Genomic DNA, 22,170 nt, shown 5'->3' with positions numbered 1-22,170 from the left:
CCTCTGTCTTCCAAGAACTGACTGTTTAGGTGGGGAGAGCTACCAGTCTTTCAGTAAGCCTTTACTGGTGCATGACGAGGACGGGCTTCCGCAGTGGCTCAGCGGTAAAGAATCCTCCTGCAATGCAGGAGACCTGATTTGACCCCTGGGTCAGGAACATCCCCTGGAGAAGAAAATGGCAACCCACTCCAGTATTCTTGCCTGAGAAATCTCACTGATAGGGGAGCCTGGTGGGCCACAGTCCATGGGGTCGCAGAAAAGTCAGACACGACCAAGCTACTGACGACAGCAAGGAGGATACTATTGAGAATCTGCCATGTGCCATGTACTTTACATCTTGAACCTTGTGTAGTCTTGACTCCATGAGAGAAGGTGGTACATTCTTATTTTTTGCTTTGGCTATTAATTATCCAGCTTTCCAGAGCTGCTAGTTCATATACTTCTGTCTTCAGCTCTATATCCAAATCTGATTTTAGGCAGTAGCTTTAGGAAAGTTTAACATGGGCATATATCCACGTCTGCTGGTGTAAATTTCAACCTGTTGATCTCTCTGATTCTGCCTATTCTCTGTGTGTCTCCAGTAATTCATGACCTAGACCAGGAGTTGGCAAACTGTGGCCTGTATGCAGATCAGTTTCATACAGCCTAGAAGCCAAGGGTGGTTTTTCCATTTTTTAAATATTTGTAAAAGACAAAAGAGGAAGATTGTACAACAATGACCATAAGGGGCCAGCAAAAGCTAAAATATTTATTATTTGCACTTCATAGAAAAGGCTTGGTGACAGACCTTAGACCATACATTTCTCTCATTTTACATAGTTTATAGCTAGGTGAGTAAGCTGTGGGGCTTTTAAGAAATACATAGGTCCCCAGCCCCCATCCTTAATTTTTTTTTCTCTTTCTCTTAAAGTATACAACCTATTTAGATAAGTTGTGCTGAAAGACAGATACTAAAAATTAAAAAGTTTGGCTAACTATTATTGATAGAAAAAACGTCTTAGCAAGCAGAGTGATTCTAATGAAATAGAACCTTGGAATTAGAATAGATCTTGAAAAGTTATCTATAGTCTCCAAGGATCTTTTCCCATCTCAGTTTTCCAAATAATTACATAGCAACGGTTAAGTGGTAGTTCTAAACTTGGCAGTGGAGATCAAGAAACAAGATAGAGTCTCGGTGTTAAGCCGTTCAATCTAGTTGGCAGGAGGGGAGAGGTCAAAGCTTAGGAGGGGAAAAGTACGGGAAAATAAAGAGTTAAGAAAGTGGTTTGCTCAAGCTGGAGTATTTCTTTCTTTCTATGAGCAGGTAGGGAGCAAAGATCCAGAGAGAGAAGCCTCACAGGAGGTAACAGTTTGATCTGAGCCTTAAAGGATAAACAGGAGAGGTTGGCATAAGGAAAGAAAGGGGTTTGGAGAAAATGATACAAAATTGAATTACATGAAAGGCCCATGGTAGCATCACCAAAAAAAAATTCTAGAGAAATGATCATGGAGCCCATACAGAGTTTGGAGGAAAGGGCCAGAGATAGTCCCAATACTGAGTTTGGTTACATTTTGTTGCCTTGCTGTATGTTCTCCCAGCACTTTTAATTCTGTGTTACTCTCAGTAACATCTGTGTGTGACAGTGAGTTAGATCATGGTATTGACTTGCTGCACTGGTTCAGTTCACAAGTTTGCCCTGTGGCTACTCGGGTCATCTCGATGCAGCTAGTGCAGTAGGAGGCACACGGACCTAACCAGGGTCTTGCTTCTTACTGGCTGTAAGGGATTGTTTCACTTAACTGCACAGATGTAGTTTCCTCATTTATAGTAATGTCAGTTGTTTGTCATTGTGGGGTGTTTTTTTTTTTTTTTTGCTTTGTTTTTTAGGTCATATGAGCGTGTGTATATGAAAGCAGTGCTGTACGAATGCCTTTTTCATTTTCCTTTTAATTTTTAACCACATTCTGGGTTCAGAGTACAGATAAACCAGATCCTGCAAATGATACCGAGATGAACATAGCCAGAAATATTGAAGTGGCTACTTTATGACAGGTGCTCTTGTAGTTTTTAAGGACAGAGCTAAATTAGATAGGTGTCTCTTCTCATGGAGATTGTCAGATAGGCCCCTAAGAAACTTGCAGTGTAGTGGGAAAACAGAAATGTAAATACCTAGACTTTGAAACACATAAATACGTTAAATGTTTTCTTTGGTGCCTTTTATGTATTCACTCATCTGATCTTCACAGAAGTTCTACAGATATGGCCCTAGTTGGTTGAATCTGCAGTGCCTGGAAGGCATCATTTAAATGTAGATTGTAAAATGTATCCCAGTGTCTAAGATGAGCTGGGGGGGGGGAATGTTAAATTTAGCCAGGTCTAGTATTATTACCTCTACTTTGCAGATGCGGAATCAGACATAGGAACAATGAATGATTTGTCTGAGAATTCAGAATTGCTCACTGGTGAAGTCAGGACTTGAATCAGGAAGTTTGGCTCTAAAAACCTGTATTCTAATTCACTGCTTCACAAAACCTTCCATAAAGACAGAGCAAATAAATTGTAGGTCAAGTACTGTGGGGGCTGCCGATTAATCAGATTGGCCAAAAGATTTGGAGAAGGTGATTGCTGAGAGAGGTTTAGACTCCTGAGGGAAATTTTCCTAAGTAGAGGAGAGGGAGTGAAAGTAATGAAAACTTAAAGGTTGTGTAGAATTTAAGAGGGTGTGGTTTTTTACTTTTCTTCGCAGTTTTCCCAGGGCCTCTTTTCATTACCTCCAAAGTACTAGGTGATCTTGTTTGCCTTAACTTCCAAAAACTGTCTACTGTTGCAATGTCAAGGTCTGTCTTTTTGAGATTCCCTGTTTTCCAAAGTACCTAACATCTCTTTCCTGTACCCAGTATCTTATTTTCAGGGTAGCTGAAGTGGTTTTTAGCACCTGTAAGGCTAAAGCACATGATGTGAATTATTTGATTGCCTCTCTGCTCAAGATGAAACACATGAGTTTCTACAGAGTTTATGTTACTATTCAGCTTTCACTGTTTCCCTGTGCCAGCACTTACATTATGAAAAAGATACTTTACTGAATTCCTACCATGAGTTTGTCACATAGATTAATGGCCGCCCCCTCCAGGGTTCTTGCCTGGAGAATCCCATGGACAGAGGAGCCCGGCGGGCTGCAGTCAGTGGGGTTGCAAAGAGTCGGACACAGTTGAGCAACTGACACACTAAAGATTTTTTTTTAAACTGTAATTTTGTCATTTTAATCTCCATATGTGTGTATTTTGCTTTTATTTGATTAGCTCTGAGTTAGTGTTTAAGAAACAGGATCTGGAGTAAGATCTGTTTGAAGCTCTTTGTTTTATCATGTGACTGGACAAAACCTCTCTGAGGCTTCATTTCCTCATATGTTTATAAAAAGTTATTGAGAAAGTACCTTGCACTATTGTAGGAGTTAGGGATACATCAGTGAACCCAAAAAGTTCAAAAAAATCCGTGTTCTCTTGGAACTTAACCTTTTAGTTGGGAGAGACTGACAATAAATAATAGAATATTAATAGTACTTATATTTTACACTTTTTTTTGCCCCAAGAGTAAAGTCTTCTGCATATAAAGTTTTCTCTCCATGCTGCTGCTACTGCTGCTAAGTCGCTTCAGTCGTGTCCGACTCTGTGCGACCCCATAGACGGCAGCCCACCAGGCTCCCCCGTCCCTGGGATTCTCCAGGCAAGAACACTGGAGTGGGTTGCCATTTCCTTCTCCAATGCATGCAAGTGAAAAGTGAAAGAGAAGTCGCTCAGTCATGTCCGACTCGTCGCGACCCCATGGATTGCAGCCTTCCAGGCTCCTCCGTCCATGGGATTTTTCCAGGCAAGAGTACTGGAGTGGGGTGCCATTGTCTTCTCTCTATAGTGTATAAGAAATGTGAGCACCTATTATTTTTAAAGTTTGATTCTTTACCTCACCTGACTAGTCCTGTGTTGGGATAAAATTAAGTTCCTTGAATGTTACTCATCTCAGAAGTGGACAGTTAGTAATAATTTTTCACTGGTGATATTGACTAATTAAGTTCCTCTAGTATTGTTGAGGGGTGTGGACAAGTAGAAGAATGGCAGTTAATCACTCATCAATGTATGTACTTTGTTTTTATTTCCAACAGCCACCAAAAAAGACATCCAAAAGAGAAAAGCCCAAACAGAAAGCCACTCCTAAAAGTAAAAAATCTGTAAAAAGTGCTAATGTTAAGAAGGCAGATAGCAGTACCACCAAGAAGAATCAAAATAGTTCCAAAAAAGGTATGTTAGAAATGACACATTTTTCAGCAACCCTAAAGATACAACTTATATGCTATAGTATGGTTTTTAAACATATATGAAAAATAGGTAAACTGTGAAGAACATTGAAGGGAGTATACCAGTTTTGTGTAGTTTATAATTTTTCAAAATTGACAAAAATTTCAGTGTGTGTTTTATAGGTACTATAGAGCGGTGATCTATAATTTTTTAAATTTAGTACCTTTTCAAGAATCTGATGAATGCTTATAGAATCTTTCCTAATCTGTCTTGAATATTAATCTACTTTTCTATGTAAGAAAAAACTTATTTTCATGTCATAAAATATCTTACTTTTAGAAAGTGAATCTGAGGATAGTTCAGATGATGAACCTTTAATTAAAAAATTGAAGAAACCTCCTACAGATGAAGAGTTAAAGGAAACAGTAAAGAAATTATTGGCCAGTGCTAACTTGGAGGAAGTCACAATGAAGCAGATTTGCAAAGAGGTAATGGACAGATACCGAGATTATTTTCCTTTTATTTGAAAAAAATCTTTCACCCATCCCTCAGGTCAAAGCTAGATTCTTACATTCTTTCATTCATTTATAGAACTACTACATGCCAGCTGTTGTTGTAGGTGCTGGGGTACCACTTTCAGTAAAGTAGTCAAAACCTCTGCCCTATTGGAGTCATTTTATAAACAAACAGTAGAATGTATACAGTGACTGAAGTTGAAGTGATACATTCCAAACTGCATAGGAATAATCTTTTTTCCTAACCTGGAAACAATTTTTATTGATGCATCCCTAGATTATGTTAGTTTAACCAAGCAGAAGCTCTTGGGCTACCTTACTTTGAGTACTACTATGATAAATGAGAAGGTTAGATTCAAGGTTAGATTCTTAGCTCAAACTTTTGTGAAATTCTTCTGATACTTCTCAGGAAATGATCTAGTCTTGAATATGATTCCATACTCTAGGTTGAGATTAGATTTTAGAATCTGGTTTCTTATGGTAAAATGAAACTAAAATTTTAAATGTACTGAAAGTGGAATATTCTTAACTTTTTAAAGATATTGATTATTGTTTTTCTTATTCATTCAACATTAGCTGAGCCTCTGCTACACATCAGGCACTGGGATAGGTGTTAGAAGTGGTATAGGGAAATGTACTCTCATCTTCTATAAATTGTAACAACTTTGGGGAGTTAGGTAATATGTTAAAATTTAAATGGCAAGTACCCTTTAACCTAGCAATTCCATTTCTAGGTCTCTATCTTAAAGACATAGTCACATCTACACAAAATGATTTCAATAATGTTCAGCCTCTCTGTAATACTGAAAAATCAGAAACAACCTAAATGGCCTTCAATAGGGAAGTGTTTAAACTGTACATCTATACTTTTGGAATACTGTGTAGCAGTTCAAAAGAACATCGAAAAACCTTCCAGGTATTTGCAAGTTTTTAAAACAGGTATTTCCCTGTTATGTAAATACAGAAAGACTATATTGCCATTGACACGTTTATATGTTTGTATATAAACTCAGTTCTAAAGATCTGGAAGAAGAATAGCAAACTGATAACTGGTCTCCTATGAGAGAAGAGACTGAAAGGAAAGTTGAAGGAAGACAAGTACTGTTCATTTTAATGACTTTGTGAACACATGTATGTAATTTTAAGGGGATTATTAATAACATGGAGAGGTCAGGTGAGAAGAACATGAGGGTTTTTTGGACTCCGCAAATGCAGAGAGAATTGTTCGCCTAATAGCAGTTTTGCAGGATGTTAGATGCCAGGGTTATCCCTTTGAGAATTAATAGGAAAGTGAATTAGTTAAAGTTTCTGTATTAGTAATTGGAGAAGGATACAAGCTGATAAAATATTTTTTAAGGTCAGGGAGGGAGAGTAGAAGCTTGTGTTCTGCTAAGGGACAGTTGTGAGAAAGGAGAAGCTGAAGGTCCTGAGCCTTGAGAGATGGGTCCCTGCAAAGGTAGAGACAGAACTGTTGATGGATCCTGTACACATGAATTGGAGGAGAAAAGGCAAGTCAGAAAGTTGAGGAAATTCAGAGTAATGCCTTCTCAACTGAGAGCAAGTGTGTGGGACACAAATAAGGGGATAAAGTTGCCGCTGGTAAGAATGCAAGGGGGACCTAATTAGAACTCCTTGGGATTTCTAGGGAGGCTGTGACGTTGAATACCACGAACTTAAAACAGGACCATTCTTTTAACTTTATTCAAGTAGAGTTGATAAAAGACCATTCTTTTCAAATTTGTTACATTTTCCTCCAGAACTTAACGGTAGAAAAATTGGTAGTTAGACAAATTAAGGGTTGGAGTTTTGCAGAGAAAGAACAAAGGGCAAACAATTAGAGTAATGTAAATGATTGACCATGTTCACAGAGGTTGGCAAAATACAGCCTGTGGGCCATTGTACCACAGCCATAGCCACTCCTTTGAGTATTGCCCACGGGAGCATTTATGCTGCAGTGGCGTGGCTGAGTAGTTGTGACCAAAACTGTCATTGGAAAGCTGGAAACGTTTTCTGCAGAAAAGGTTTGCTGACCTTGAATTGAACAGTAGGAGTGAAGCCAGCCAGGTGTATATGGGCAGGTCAGGACCAGGAGTCACTGTGAAACCAAGCAGCTAGTATCAGGTTGAGAAATCTAAAGGCTAAAAATTTAGGAGTGGACTCAAAGATATAACTGGATCTCAGTGATAATAGCTTTGGGGAAGGGATGGAGCAGTGATGTGGAGGCTGAAATTCATCAGAGTTGAAGTTGAGGAATCATAAATGCATTAGATGCTGTAACAGAAGAAATAAAAGGATACCTTTAAAAGATGACTGACAGGTAACCTACCAATATAAAGAATTTAATCCACTTAACTAAGATCTTTCTAGATGGTTTCCTCATGCATGTATATTGTTAATTCAGCTGTACTCCTACTATATAAAACACTGAAAATATTTGCACGCTAGTTTATTTTCTGCTTTATATACAGTATTATTAAAACTACTCATTTGCTGTAGAATTCTACATGGTGAATGAACCAGTGGTTGGTTAGCATGTACTGTTCAAAGCTACATGTAGCTCTTTGTCCATAGCACCGATTTCATTATCCAAAGAGAGAATGTTATTGGATTTTTAAATCTACTTTTGTTTTCCCTTTTTACTATAGGTATATGAAAATTATCCTGCTTATGACTTAACTGAAAGAAAAGAGTTCATAAAAACAACTGTTAAAGAGGTAACTATCCAACTTTTCCAGTTTTGATCATTTTGGACTTAATAAGACGAAATTACGTGTAAATACTACATATTTTTCAAAATATTTATGTCACTAAATATTTGTTGCTCAAAATTTCCTCAAAATAGATAGGAGAAGATAGTAATTTTCATCCCCATTTTAGAGCTTAAAAATAGAACATTAGTGACAAAACTTGGCTTCAGATGAAGATACGGGCTCAGTGTACATGGGCAGGCAGTCAGCTCCAAGGAGCTCACGCGACCACTTGAGCACATGGTCCTTCTGTCCACCAAAGGCAGGAGAAAATCAACAGTAGCTGTAGTCTTTTATTGATCCCAGCTGATTTCCCGGGGTCACAGTAGTAAGGTAGAAGTTAAAAAATAAAGTAAGGTTTTGATTTATGTGTACCACATACTGCATTTTGGGTATGAGGAAGTGTTTTCTCTTCTGTTACAGCTGATTTCTTGAGAAAGAGGACAGAGACAGATGACCTGTACCCATGGAGCTAAAGATCTGATTTATATACCATTCATTATACCAGCAAAGAGAATGTATTTCCTTTTCTAAATCTTTGCAAGCGTTGTTGGTAGAACTTCCTGCTGACCTTTTTATCTTGAGTGTTAGGTGAATTGCGTTTGCCGTTTTAAATTGCATTTTTATGCAGTTTTTAGTTTAAATTTTTGCATGGCTACAGTAATTGTCCCTTGCTTTTATAGTTGTATTTTGTACATTTTGGATTTCTTTATATAAGACTATAGATTCTTGAACTGTTGTAGTTTTTAGTGTATGTGCGCAATATTAGCTTAAGTCATACTTTTAATCAAGTAGAACAGAAACTAGGGTAATTGGCATTTATACATGCAGAGACTGTTGCAGTATTTAGTAGATAAAATATTTTGAATACACATCTGTCAGTGTTAAAACCAGTGGCAGTGTGTTCATCATGTTAAAAATATATGAGCTTCAGCTGCCCAGATGACTAAATTGGAACTTTTCTCCTGCATGTATATATATGTCAAATTGTCAGCATGACAGGAGTGACAGATGTTATTTTTGTATTTTTAAAAACGAATTTGTTGTATATAAAGTTTTTTTATTTCTTTTGTGCAGATCAATTTTTAAACTCATATAAGTAGGTATCTTTACAGTTATAAACTATGAAATGACAGTGTTCAACCAGAAGGTATGACGGAGCAGTGAAAGTCAGAATTCAGTGAAGAAAACACTGAAGCAATAGATAGTTCTCTGCTTTGCCTCGAAGTGTCATCAGTTTATAGTTTTAGTGTTAACTCTGCAAGTGTCTGTAGATACATTTTATATTAAGGGTAGACCAAAATCAACACATCAAAACTTCAAAAATTGGGGGGATCTGGATCAAGTAGAAGCACATTTGGCTTCAAATAAATATACTGATTTTTAACTGCTTTTGCCCACATAAAAAGCTGGTATTTACAGGAAACCTGGCTACCTTTATAATTATGGTTGAAAGTATCAATTATAATGCCAGAAAATGATAATGTGTAGACAGTAGTGGGTATCTGACAAAGTATTTTTCAAAAGTGATGGACTTAAAATGTTAAAGAAACGTAACATATTCACAGAATCAGGGGTGTTAAATTTTGGCCAATCAGGATTCTAGGTGATCAACACATGGACCACTCCTGAATGAGACTAATTTTGTCTTTTAATTGTCTTAATCAACTTATTAAATAATCTGAATTTTAAAACTGCTGCTTATGTGAGAATTAGGCCCTTGGTGAACCATTGAGTGTTTAAAATACCTTTGCATCATAGTACAGAAATTTATAAAAATATGTTGACTGCTAACAGGTATTTTCACAGGTTTGACTTGTTTCTTGATAAAGTTATTAAGACGTTAAAGAAAGGCTGAAATAAACAACTAAATGAGACTTGAGAACTGGCCTTTGGTTTTAAATACTTGATTTGTTCCTATAAACCTTGTCAATAAAAACAATAAATCAACACCTCTGTCTCTTTGCATTTGATATCTTAACATGTATTTCAGAGTAGAGATTTTTTTTAATGGATTCATTAGCCTTGTAGCCCATATAATTTGGAGGGGTCATTGCTGGTAATTGATCGCTTTTACTTTGAAAAAATACATTACAAAGAAATCGGGGTGGGGGGAGCTTGTGCTCTCACAAAAGTAAGTTGATCAGAGTTAAATTATCTGTGATCATTCACTTGAAAAGGGTACACAGTAATGCCTATGACCTGCACAGTCTAAAGAGGTTTGGAGGTTGAAGGGATAGAGTTGGTGTGTGTGAAACACTGTGGTGAAGATGTATCTGCTGAGGAGTGTGTATTCACTACAGTGCACAGTGTATTTGAAAAACACGTTTTATTAAGCAGTTTTACACAATCAGCTGTTCACAGTCTGCAGTTGAAACACATACATATTCACTGCTATTAAATCTTCAGGCAGCAGTGAAAAACATACTCAAATAAGAAAAAAAAAAGTACCGTGGCTCCTTAAAGAACAAAATGTTAGGTGATGTCACTTGAGACAGGAAATGAGGGTTTACCGTACTTTATTTAGGTAGGTCTCCCCTCTTGTTTGCTTATAGCACTAGACAAGTTTAAGTGCCCAGAAACCAAAGTAATGATGGACTGTGAACCATTTCAACTTAAAGTGTTTTGCATTTATCACTTGACACATGCTATTTAAACATTTTAATACAGGAAACAGTTGAAGCAGAATACTTCCCAATCAGTACCAATGACTTTCATTAGATAACCCTAAATATCAGCCTTTTCCTGTTAACTTTGAAACCAATTTACTGCTTTTTTCTTTCTTTAAGTTGTATCATACTTCTGGGGAGGGAGGTGGGTCTAAGCTTTTTCTAAAGTTCACCATATAATCTTTGCATAAAATACAATTTCTACTTACAACCTGACTTTAAATTTTAAAAATACCTAATATTTTGAAAAGTGGTTTCAAAGTCATTTTGAGTCCTTTTTTAAGCTGACCAACATACTGAAAGAATTCTTCAGACTTTTTAAAACAAAAGCACTTAAGTTACCCATATTTCTAACCTGTAAACTGAAGTTTCTTGGCAAGATGGGCATCCTGAAGACCCTGAAATCAGTGTGTATTTATTTGTCATGAATGAAAGAAGGAAAAAGTAAATATTTACTATGTTCTCAGGCTTTTAAGATATGGCTTATAAAATGTGTAATATTTATCCCAGGATATTTCACATTTTTCTGCAGTTTTCCAGTGGACCTGCCTATGGAATACTGAAAACATAATTCTATAAAAAAATATTCCTAGAGACTTAATCAGTTGTTTTAAAAAGAGGCAGTAGGGAGAGACTTTTATTAAATTATTCTGACAAGACCCTTATGCTAGTGGTTGCCAAAGTTAAGGCTATTTAAAATGTGCCATCTGCACAAACATGGCTCTAAGAAAAACAGCCATATTCTGCGTCTAAAGTACGAAGACCACACAATCTCTTCTCCATTCTTAATACCACACCTGTACTGTTGAATCGAAAATTTTGCCAATGAGTGCACAGATCTAATATGTTTTATTACAAAAGATACCTGAATTTAAATTTGTTTTGAACACCTAATGGGAGGAAATACGTACAATATAAAATAGAAGCTTTATTTACCTTGGAAGAGTTTGTACTGTGTCCAAAAAGGGGAGATTTCTATCTAAATTTAAATAAAAGCTCAATATTAGAACTATATAAAAATCTTAAGGCTCATTGGCAAAGATACTGATAAACTGTCACAAAAGTACATGGCTTTTTTTTTTTTTTTTAATGATTCCTGCTTGACTTGGTTTTTCAATGTGTGAAAATTGGTCAGCCAAAAAAAAAGTCAGATTTCAAGGGAATCTCTTAACCATGGAAGAATAGTATCCAAGGTCTTAACTGAAGGTTATATTCTGCCTTACTCTGAAATTGGAACATTTAGCACTAGTCAGACCAATGGAAAATGCTATTAAATATAAGTGCTTATAAAAGGATTCTTGTAACCCATGCTTTCAGAATGGTAAAAACTGGTTTATATTATCATACCACCTCAGAACATTCAAGTTTTGCTACCTAGAGAGGATTGTTTGATTTTATCAAAGTGAGGTCTAACATGTTTTTCAAACCTTTCCCTTTGGGATACAGAAGAAAGCTGTGTCCAGACGAACTCGATTTAAAATGCTGCAATCTTGCTTGCTTCTCGAACACCACTCAAATATGCCCCTGTAACAGTCTGTGGGAAATGCCTGTTTGTTGCCTGTTAAAAAAAGAAATTATAATTTGAGATCATGTATAAGAAATTTAGATGACTATCAAAATATAATACGAATTTACACTTTTCTCCCATCCTCCTAAAATGTTGCCCCTCCTGTGTGCTCACAGGAACACTCGACTCACTGATCACAGCACCTGAACATTTCTGGCTTATCTCACCGTGTTTCACCAAATTCATTCTACACAGTCAGCACTCGTGTGAAGTAGTACTGTGTGACATTCATGAAGGTATTATCCATGCCAGGTACTGGAGTTAAGAATGAGTAAGACACAGCTCCCTCCCATCAGACAATCAGTGGTAAGTCAAACAAGCACAAGAAGTGAATCAGTTCATCCTTGTCTGGAGTTTTGCTGGATGAGTATTAACAAGAAGTTTAACAAACGGAAGGGAAAGACAAAAGGTGACTATCAACAGAGAAAACCTCACCTGCAAGGAGGTTATAGTGGGAAGAGAATAAGCAAACCAGGACAGGAAAGTTAGGCTTGGATTTACAACCATTAGGTATTCTTGCCTGGAAAAGTCCATGGACAGAGAAGCCTGGCATATATAGTCCTTGAGGTCACGAAGAGTCGGACGTGACTGAAGCGACTGAGCCCGCATGCAACCAAGACAAAATCTGGGATGTGATTATGGGAGAAGAGTAGCTAAAACGTAGCCAAGTAGGTCATAGAAAAGGGAATATAAGAAACACAAAGTTCCATGTGAATTTAGGTTACATGTCACCCAAACTGATAGCTGGCATGAAATGGAAAAACATCCTGGTGCCAAAGACTTTAATGAGTGGGAGGATGATCAGGAGGTCAGGGGGAACACCATTATTCGGGGGAAAAGAGTAGCAGAGTAATAGAAACCTCAAAAGAAATGGGTTAAGAAGTACTTAGTCGCTTCAGTTGTGTCTGACTCTTCGACCCTATGGACAGTAGCCCGCCAAGCTCCTCTGTCCATGGGATTCTCCAGGCAAGAATAATGGAGTGGGTGCCATGCCGTCCTCCAGGGTATCTTTCTGACCGAGGAATTGAACTCAGGTGTCCTGTGTTGCAGGCAAATTCTTTACCACTGCACCACAGCCCTTTTATAAGAAGATGAGGTAGTAACCAGAGAAGACTCTTGAGAGTCCCTCGGACTGCAAGGAGATCCAACCAGTCCATCCTGAAGGAAATCAGTCCTGAATATTCATTGAAAGGACTGATGCCGAACCTGAAACTCCAATACTCTGGCCACCTGATGTGAAGAACTGACTCACTGGAAAAGACCCTGATGTTGGGAAAGATTGCAGGCAGGAAAGGGGACTACAGAGGATGAGACGCTTGGATGGACTGACTTAGTGGACTTGAGTTTAAGTAAACTTGGGGAGTTGGTGATGAACAAGGAAGCCTGGTGTGCTGCAGGCCATGGGGTCACAAAGAGTTGGACACGACTGAGCAACTCAACTGAGGCAGCAATTGTATCAAAGCAGCAAAGAAAAGTCAAATCTTCTAAAGCCTGTTCATGGCCCTTTGGCCCTATTAGGGCCGTTTTTTGGAAGCAGTTGACACTTGTGCCCTGGAATGCAACCATTATGTTCTGTTCCTACAAAGTTGGTGCTTTATAGCCCAAAGAGGAAATCAAAGTCAGCTGGTTTTAAAATGATATTCTTTTGTAATAATTCAAAAACCCTGAAAATATTAAAAACACTATTTTAGATGAATCGAGACCAGTATAATCCTAAACGGTATTAGGGTATGAAGACCGATGAAAAGAGTGCTGAGAATTTACTCTCTTTTGATGAACTACAGCGATGTGGGGGGTGGGGAACAGCAAAAGCAAACTAATTCAACCCCAGAAATCTTTTTTTGTTGTTTATCATAATTTTAAAAAATACTGAAAAGAGGGTTCTAGGAAGTATGAACCCCAACCCTGGAAAGTGGTAAGGAGGAATCCTGGGAGGATAGATCTGTAGGAGTCCCCAAGATAAACTAGAGCAAAGAGAAGATGTCAGGAAAGGGAGTTTCAAGGAATGGAACCTACAGGCTGCCCACAAAGTGGGGAGGCTTTCGACTTCCCTGGTGGTCCAGTGATTAGGATTCTGCAACTCTGTGTTTCCATTGCAGGGGGCATGAGTTGGCTCCCTAGTTGGGGAATTAAGATTCCCAGGCATGGCTCAACAACAACAGAAAAAAGTGGGGAGGCTTAAGAAGCGGTATAAAAAGAGTTATGAAGAAGGAAATGGCAACCCACTCCGGTATTCTTGCCTGGAGAATTCCATAGACAAGAGGAGCCTGATGGGCTGCTGTCCATGAGGTCGCACAGAGTCAGACATGACTGAAGCAACTTAACATGCATGCATGCATTGGAGAAGGAAATGGCAACCCACTCCAGTGTTCTTGCCTGGAGAATCCCAGGGACAGGGGAGCCTGGTGGGCGGCTGTCTATGGGGTTGCAGAGAGTCAGACACGACTGAAGCGACTTAGCAGCAGCAGCAGCAGCATAAAAAGAGTTAAGCTAACGGAAGAAGAGGCTACTATGACTGAAGAGGAAACAGCTGTGTAAGAAAAGAATCAGTGGTCGCCTTCCTGGCTCAGCAGTAAGCAACCACATCATATAAGCACTGACACTAATTTAAAATTAAATTGTGAAGTAAACAGAGAAGGAAGAGATGAAACAGGCTAAGTCTTTAACCTGACAGGAAGTCTGGAGGTAATGTCTTAACTTCTTAAATCCAAAGACAACAATGTAAAAATCTTAAGACATGAAGTAAACTCCAGAAGAAAACAGCAAAAAGAGTTAAAAACGGCTGCTCAGGGAATTTGAGGAGGATATTGTCAGGGTACCTGCCGTTCGCTGCCACAAGACTTTTGACGGTATTTGACGTTGCTTTTAAACTCTGAACGCAGACCAGTTCAGCTAAAAGCAAGTGATCCAAATGAAAGCAATCGGGGTCGGAGTGACGAAACCCACCTCGCCAGCAAAAAAGACGGTTCCTTGTATTTCCTCAGCAAGGATGTCGTAGGCCTCCCCGCTGCCCCCCGTCTTCACGAAGCTGTAGGCCATCTGGATCCAGGGGTCCGTGCTCCAGCGGGTGACAAAGTACTTGGTGGGATCTGGGACCTCCTGTGTCAAGCAAAAGGGATCGGAAGGGACTTGGACTGGTTGCAACCCAACCGTTCTAAAATTACAGCCCTCCCTCCATCAGGAAAGTGAGTTAATCCCTGTGGCATTCTGGGACAGCAGTTCCCATATGACCCTCCTGCCTGCCTGTTGCTCTGCGCAAGCCTCCGTATCTGTGTCTCTTCCTTTGTCGCTGCCCCATCTTTCTGACTTTGCCCAACACCCACATATCTCCTTACTTCAACACCTTGTCCTTCTGCCAGAGACAATTTCCCCACCTACCAGGGGTCATCACCAAAGGCTAAGAGTCCGGGCATTCCTCTTCCCTGGGGCTTCCCTGGCGGCTCAGACAGTAAAGAATCTGCCTGCGAATGCAGGAGACCCAGGTTCGGTCCCTGGGTTGGGAAGATCCCCTGAAGGAGGGCATGGCAGCCCACTCCAGTATTCTTGCCTGGAGAAATCCATGGACAGAGGAGCCTGGCGGGCTACAGTCCATGGGGTTGCTAAGAGTCGGACATGACTGAGCGACTAACACACACACATTCCCCTTCTCGTCACCTGGAACACGCTGGACCAGAGGAGGAGAGGGACGGGCAGGGTCTGAGGACCTCTGACTGGAATTCTAAACAGGCTTCTCCACAGAACAGCTACACCGGTCATGTTTCACTCTTTAAGTTTCAGATAATTCTGTAGGTTGACCACTGCCAAGCGCCACCATGAAACAGATTTCTGTGCAAACTGTGTGCTAAGTTCCAAATAACTGATTTGAAAACAAATTTTGAGACAAAAGTCCCAGGCAAGGGACTATGGTGAGAAAGAATTGCACCATGTAAAATAAGCAATACCCCGAGGGCCCCCCTCTTTCTAATGTACGTTATGTTCTGTGTCATTTCTCTTCTTTCTACTTCTGCTCCTTTATCGGGAAAAGAGATACATCGTGCCATTTATAAATCTCCAGAGACGGTGAGATTTAGTAAACTGGCGAATAGAAAGTACCTTGAGCTTCTTGGAGAAAAGGGAAAGAGACTAGCAGTGGGGGGTGCAAGAAAATTCTGGCCAAGGTCCCTTTGAATGGAAAACTGCTGTCAAAGCTTGCGAGGGTTTGGGAACAGGATACCCAAATATAGGATCTGTGGAAAATGCTGAGTCTTTTCCCTCTTGAGGAGAGAAAGGGGGTGTGCATGATATGAGGAAAAAAAGGAAGAGAGTGTAAAAGGAGGAATGGGGTACTATTGTGAGCTTCACTGTGTCCCCCTACTCAAATTCAGATGATGAAACCCTAACCCGCAGGACCTCAGAAAGCAACTCTATTGGAGATAGGACTTTGATGAGGTCATTCAGGTGGGCCTTAATCCAGGATGCCAAGTGCCCTTCTAAGAAGAGAGGATTTGAACACAGACAACATAGACAGAGGCGAGACCACACAAGGACACAGGGGAAGCAGCCTTCTGTGAGCCAAGGAGGGAGGCCTCAGGAGAAACCAACCCCCGCTCCCCAACCCCTCAATCTGGTGTCTAGCCTCCTTAATTGTGAGACAATGAATTTTTGCTGCTTGGACTACCCAGTCTGGGGCAGTCTGTCATGGTGGCCCGAGTAAACTAATGCTTAAGAGGGACTTTGGGGCTTCCCTGGTGACTCAGATAGATGGTCAAGAACCTGCCTGCAATGTGGGAGACCCAGGTTCAATCCCTGGGTCAGGAAGATCCCCTGGAGGAGGGCACCGCAACCCATTCCAGTATTCTTGCCTAGAGAATTCCATGGACAGAGGAGCCTAGCGGGCTACAGTCCATGGGGTCGCAAAGGGTTGGACACAGCCAAGCAATTAACACTTGGATATTAAAAGAGAGAGGAAGACTGTGGCCCATGGCCCTGAGCCCCTTCATGCTCAGTACGAATGGATTTGCTTTGGGCCCGTGCCACTCTGAAGAGCACGGGAAGTCAGCGGCAAGCGTTGTTTTTCTCTCTTCAGAGGGCATGTCTGACCTGCTCCTTGAAGAGCTCGCGCAGGGTGGTCATGCACTGCTGCAGCACCTGCTTGTCCTCCAGGCTCCGGACGGCCGCCACCGCCTCCCCCGCGATCACTGACATCAGCACGCTGTGCTGCTTCTGGGCACATGACGGGGAAAGCACATTACAGGCCGGCCTTTGAGGACCCAAGTCTCCAGATGCTCGAGTCTAAGCACTGGGTTGGCCAAAAAGTTCATTCGGGTGTTTCCATCCGATCTTGTGCAAAAACCCGAATGACCTTTTGGCCCTCATCCTCACAGGTCACAGATCGTCGTTTCCTACTGTCTTGTGGCCCGGGCCACCCACCTTCATTTACGCATTTTATTGTTCCCTGCTGGAAAAACTCCAGAAGTCACTTACATATCAAACCCCCGGATTCTCTTGGCTTTTCCCTTCTAAGAACTTGTTTTAGAAGAAATGCAATGAGACTGAGAAGGGAACTCTGCATATAAAATAATGGGGGGAGAAAACCCCCTTCTTAAACAGTAAGGACATTCTGCTCTTGGCTCCCATGTGGAACTTTTGAAGATAAAGTGTCTTGGGACAAATGGGCCCGAGGAAAAACAACTGTGAAGTTTTGGCAGGACATAAGCACAACCATCACGTTCAAGCCCAGGTGGTCCTGGGTCCTCCTCCCCCAACCAATCACGTCCAGTGAATCCCAGACCCGCCCTCGTGTGGGCCAATCATACCTGCCCCTCTCCCCCCCGGAGGACCCTTGGGGAGTATATTTCAAGTACCATTCATTACTGTGCTATCACCAACTCTCCCTAAGAGGAATTCGGAAGAATTCTTCCACTTCCATGGCAACGAATTCATTTCCCAAGGACCAACATTAGTCCTTTAAGAAAATATGAGAGATACAGGGGCTCCTTTCCTACAGGAAAACGTGCCCTGCAAGTGTCCCCCCAGCATACAGACATCCAGAGTGTCCACAATGTCCATTAGCTCCTGGGCTTGACATGGGGGTAATTACCAAACCAAATTCTAAACTCTTAACAAGGGAATTCAAGCCACGTTCTAACACCCATGACTTTACCTGGGGATCCATGTCATAGAACACGGCAAAAAGCCCTCGCTTGCTGGCACTAGGAGGAACGTGACCAAAAAAGTCAGCCCCTTGAACTTTACTGTCCCAAAACCTATAAGGAAATTGCAAGGCAATCTGGAAAGCAAGCAAGAGAAAGGTGGTTATTAAGAGTTCACTGAAATCAAAAGTGTGGCAATCTCTAAGAAGCCACCCATAGCTCTTCACTACTTATGTTAAAAAACAAAAAAAGATGTTCCAAAAAACTCAAACATACTCCCTTTCCATTCTTCTATCCTTTGTTCTCTCTGTGAACATGTTTTTTAATGCCATTCAGTCCTGTCCTCCCACGGATAATGGTGGGACCCACTGACAACCTCTAGGCTAATCTGAAGATGCAGAGCACTGCTGAGACTTAGTCTTGAAGCTTATGTTCAGGAGATAAAAGTCTTACTACTCATAATTCTGCTGGTACCTACCGCAGCACTGGCAGATTCTGCTAATGCAGTTTTTCAAGGCACAGGAAGTGAAACACTCTCCTCATTGGGGCTAATTAGTGAAGGGTACGAGGGGTTCCCTGGTAGCTCAGTTGGTAAAGAATCTGCCTGCAGTGCAAGAGACCCAGATTTCATCCCTGGGTCAGGAAGAACCCCTGGAGAAGGCAATGGCAACCCACTCCAGTATTCTTGCCTGGAGAATCCCGTGGACAGAGGAGTCTGGTAGGCTATAGTCCATGGGGGTGGCAAGAGTCAGACATGACTTAGCGACTAAACTATTACTGCTACCACTAGTGAACAGTAGATATGAAAAGCAGGGGGGAAAAGAATTGCTTATTTATATACCCAGTTCAAACCCTGAATAATGAAAAGTCTTTCTCCTGAATCAAAACTTGCAGAGCTCAGTCCGCTCTGCTCTTTTTGTTTTGATGATATCCTTCTGTATTCTTCAGGAACAATTACTCAAAGGAAAAGGAAGTCTTCAAATGTGATATGGATTCAAAAATCACCTATTTCCCAATACCAGAAGTTTGGGGATCCCTGTCATCTGATCCTCATCTCTCTAGTTTCCAGGCTTAAGTAATTCAGTCACCTTTTCAATGATGCCTGCTCCTAAGCTGTTGATGGCCTTCATCTTCTTGTCTGACAACGGTGGATTAAACTGAATGGCACCTTTCTGCAGTAAAGCCAGCGGCACAGTGACTAACACCTGTGGGAAAGAATGAACTGTTTACAGTCTGTCAAGTGTTTATCAATGTACCCTGTTGGGCTGGAAATCTTTCACTTATAAGCTGGGGTAACTTCCAGTTGAAACTGTGTGATGCGTGCTGACTACTAAAAATACCTGCTTTCGTCATTTCAGAGCAGGCTTTTTGAATCACAGCCTGAAACTCTACTCTAATTTCTCTAAAAGCCAGAATACAAAGAAAAAGAGTCAATGGGCCGGGTCAGGGTCAGGCAGAGGGGGACACAGCAGGGTTAGTACACCTAGCGTGTTGTCCTGAGCCACGCGCTGACTTGCGGTTTCATAAGGCCTGTGAGTGTCAGTCACTCAGTCAGGTCTGAGTCTATGTGACCCCATGAACTGTAGCCCACCAGGCTTCTCTGTCCATGGGAGTCTCCAGGCAAGAATACTTCGGCGGGTTGTCATGCCCTTCTCCAGGGGATCTTCCTGACCCAGGGATTAAACCCAGGTCTCCTGCATTGCAGAGAGACTCTCTACCATCTGAGCCACAAGTTCAGTTCAGTTCAGTGCAGTCGCTTAGTCATGTCTGACTCTTTGTGACCCCATGAATCGCAGCACGCCAGGCCTCCCTGTCCATCACCAACTCCCAGAGTTCACTCAAACTCATGTCCATCGAGTCAGTGATGTCATCCAGCCATCTCATCCTCTGTCGTCCCCTTCTCCTCCTGCCCCCAATCCCTCCCAGCATCAGAGTCTTTTCCAATGAGTCAGCTCTTCGCATGAGCTGGCCAAAGTACTGGAGTTTCAGCTTCAGCCACAAGAGAAGCCTACGATTTTATAAGGTGGTATTTAAAAAATTTTTTTACCATTAGGAGGCATATTAGATATTGGCCTGATTCTCACCTGGGGAATCACAAATATGGATGCTACTGACAAGTGGTTTTCAACTCTGGTCACATGTTGGAATCACTTGGGAAGCTTTAAAAACATGACCAGACGAGTTCAGCAAGAACCTATGTGTGGTGGGGCTTTGTAACCTTTCTGTTAAGCACCTCCCAGGTGATTCTACCCAGGGAAGGAAATGACAACCCATTCCAGTATTCTTGCCTGGAAAATCCCATGGACAGAGGAGCCTTGTGGGTTACAGTCCATGGGGTCGCAAAGAGTCAGACATGACTTGGTGACTAAACCAGCACCACAGGTGATTCAGAAGCGCAGCCAGGGCTAAGAACTGCTGCTAGTCCAAAGTCTATATGACCAACACTCACTACCTGGCTAGTTAATGGCAGGAACAATATGAGGAATTATCCATCCCCCCTGGAATTATACACTACCCTGTCTTTCCCATTTGACATGTAAACCGTCATTTCTGTATGAATACCAAGGACTATGAAATATTTTTAGTTACCTGAAAAAGCATAAAACACAGCCAGTCTAGGAACTAGTGGTAGTTCATCAGTTACACTCTTTGGTAAACACTTCAGACATAATTAAATAAGTCGATGGGGTTTATTAAGCCCCCTCCACCCCCAATACTTTGTTTTCCAACACTACAGAAATCTCAATGTGATTTCATTTATTACATTACAGCACCTTTCACAGTCCACCTACTAAAGCTGTTTACAAAAAATTCAAATGACATAAAAGTACTTCTGCCAGTTTCAAGATAAAAACACAGAGTGTTCTCGACCTGAAAAAAGGTTCTCTGGTACAAAAACAAAGACACCACCCACTTAGAAACCACTGAATTAAACAAAGGAAAAGAGGTTGCTAAAATGCAGGACTTCTCAGAGCCTTTAAAATGCTCTTATTTAACCCGAAACATAGACTCATATATCATACTTTACAAACTTATTTGGCCAAAGAATTTCTTCCCTTGTTCAACTCTCAGAACTAATGCAGACTACCCAGAATTCCATCTGCCATGAATCTATATGCTGGTCAAAGAATTAAATCTGATGTGTACATCTACACACAACTAGTGGAGATACAGAATTCTGCAGAGGTCAAATAAGGTTCCAGGGAGATGGCTAGAGGCAAACTGCTTGGTGGAAAAGCCTGGTCTCCCTCAGTCCCAGGCCCCTGGCAGCACGCAGCACAAGCACAGCGCTTACCTTCTGCGCTGTACACACCGCTCCATCGGTAGTGGTAACTTGTACTTCATCTCCAGAATAGTCAATACTCTGTACCTGCTCAAGAAAAGCAATCATGGAAAACATAATGAGGGATGGAACCACACGATCCGGGGTCCTCTCCAATTCTTTGATGATGGGAGTTTACATTTCCAAGGCTATGGGGAACCACTTCCTGGCATTCGAAGAACTAAACAGTTATCACTTCCTTCAGGGAACTCTCCCTCAGTCATTAAAATTTATAAACATTATGTCAGAATATGGAAAAGTCTTTATAACTTCGTGTAAGGTGAAATACAGACACATATATGTAATTGCCTCTATGATTATAACCATGTACAATATGACTTCATAGAAATATATATTTGAAGGGAAAATTTAAGCATGAAAAGAACCGCGCTGGATCAGGGAGGTGGTGAGCAACCCGAACGCTTGATTATTAATAAAAGTGCATCTCAGTCACTATTGTTTCCAACAACAGCAGCAACCTAATCGACAAGGATAATACAACTAATCATAGTATCAAAAGTACCTGTAGACACTGGCTGGACATCAAAGCAGGCGCCTGTCTGCTATGTAATCTACAAATCCCAAACTTCACATGCGCCAAACGCCACCAAACCTGAGCCACCCACCGCTGTGGACACTCACGGGAGACCTGAGCCGGATGTCCAGTCCCTCAGCCAGTTTTTCTAAGATGACGGAGTATCCGGGAGTGAGGAGGGTGTGGTCACCGGCAAACTGGGCAAAGAATTCGTTGTGGTCCCAAGAGCGAGCAGACACCTGGGAAACACCAGGAGAGGTTGGAAAACAAGAGATGGTGGAAAACCTGCGGCCTGCACCCAAGGGACGAGAAGAGGAACCCAGGGTGGGGAAAGCCATCCCAGGCAGGAGGACAGAGGGTGAAACAGGAAGGGAGCGGGGGTGACGGACGAGCAGCCGGAGCCAGGTGGATACTG

At 41.3% G+C, this 22,170-nt stretch overlaps 2 protein-coding genes across 9 annotated transcripts in view; one reads left to right on the top strand and one right to left on the bottom strand.

Annotated features, from left to right (window-relative positions):
• Window positions 1–11,916, top strand: part of DEK (DEK proto-oncogene) — a 34,441-nt gene extending 22,525 nt beyond the window's left edge. For 2 of the 6 annotated variants that reach the window (XM_055570735.1, XM_055570736.1), the window contains exons 8-11: window positions 4,137–4,272; window positions 4,609–4,757; window positions 7,430–7,498; window positions 11,884–11,916. In XM_055570735.1, coding sequence (XP_055426710.1) covers window positions 4,137–4,272; window positions 4,609–4,757; window positions 7,430–7,498; window positions 11,884–11,901 — 372 coding nt within the window. In that variant the 3' untranslated portion in view covers window positions 11,902–11,916. Of the gene's footprint in view, window positions 1–3,569; window positions 3,815–4,136; window positions 4,273–4,608; window positions 4,758–5,518; window positions 5,701–7,429; window positions 7,499–7,954; window positions 9,484–11,883 lie in introns of those variants that run through there. The other 4 variants (XR_008711374.1, XM_055570737.1, XM_055570740.1 and 1 more) reach the window with 4 other exon arrangements.
• Window positions 9,843–22,170, bottom strand: part of KDM1B (lysine demethylase 1B) — a 43,144-nt gene continuing 30,816 nt past the window's right edge. For 2 of the 3 annotated variants that reach the window (XM_055570732.1, XM_055570733.1), the window contains 7 exons: window positions 21,863–21,994; window positions 21,194–21,268; window positions 18,987–19,103; window positions 17,910–18,035; window positions 16,847–16,969; window positions 14,714–14,866; window positions 9,843–11,758 (listed from right to left, as the gene is read on the bottom strand). In XM_055570732.1, the coding sequence (XP_055426707.1) occupies window positions 11,675–11,758; window positions 14,714–14,866; window positions 16,847–16,969; window positions 17,910–18,035; window positions 18,987–19,103; window positions 21,194–21,268; window positions 21,863–21,994 (810 nt within the window). In that variant the 3' untranslated portion in view covers window positions 9,843–11,674. The remainder of the gene's footprint in view (window positions 11,759–14,713; window positions 14,867–16,846; window positions 16,970–17,909; window positions 18,036–18,986; window positions 19,104–21,193; window positions 21,269–21,862; window positions 21,995–22,170) is intronic. The other variant, XM_055570734.1, reaches the window with a different exon arrangement.

This window comes from Bubalus kerabau, chromosome 3 (assembly GCF_029407905.1).
Source record: "Bubalus kerabau isolate K-KA32 ecotype Philippines breed swamp buffalo chromosome 3, PCC_UOA_SB_1v2, whole genome shotgun sequence".
NCBI classification, from domain to species: domain Eukaryota; kingdom Metazoa; phylum Chordata; class Mammalia; order Artiodactyla; family Bovidae; genus Bubalus; species Bubalus kerabau.
The sequence above is the reverse complement of the archived record's forward strand: the minus strand, read 5'-3'. Positions and strand labels throughout refer to the sequence as shown.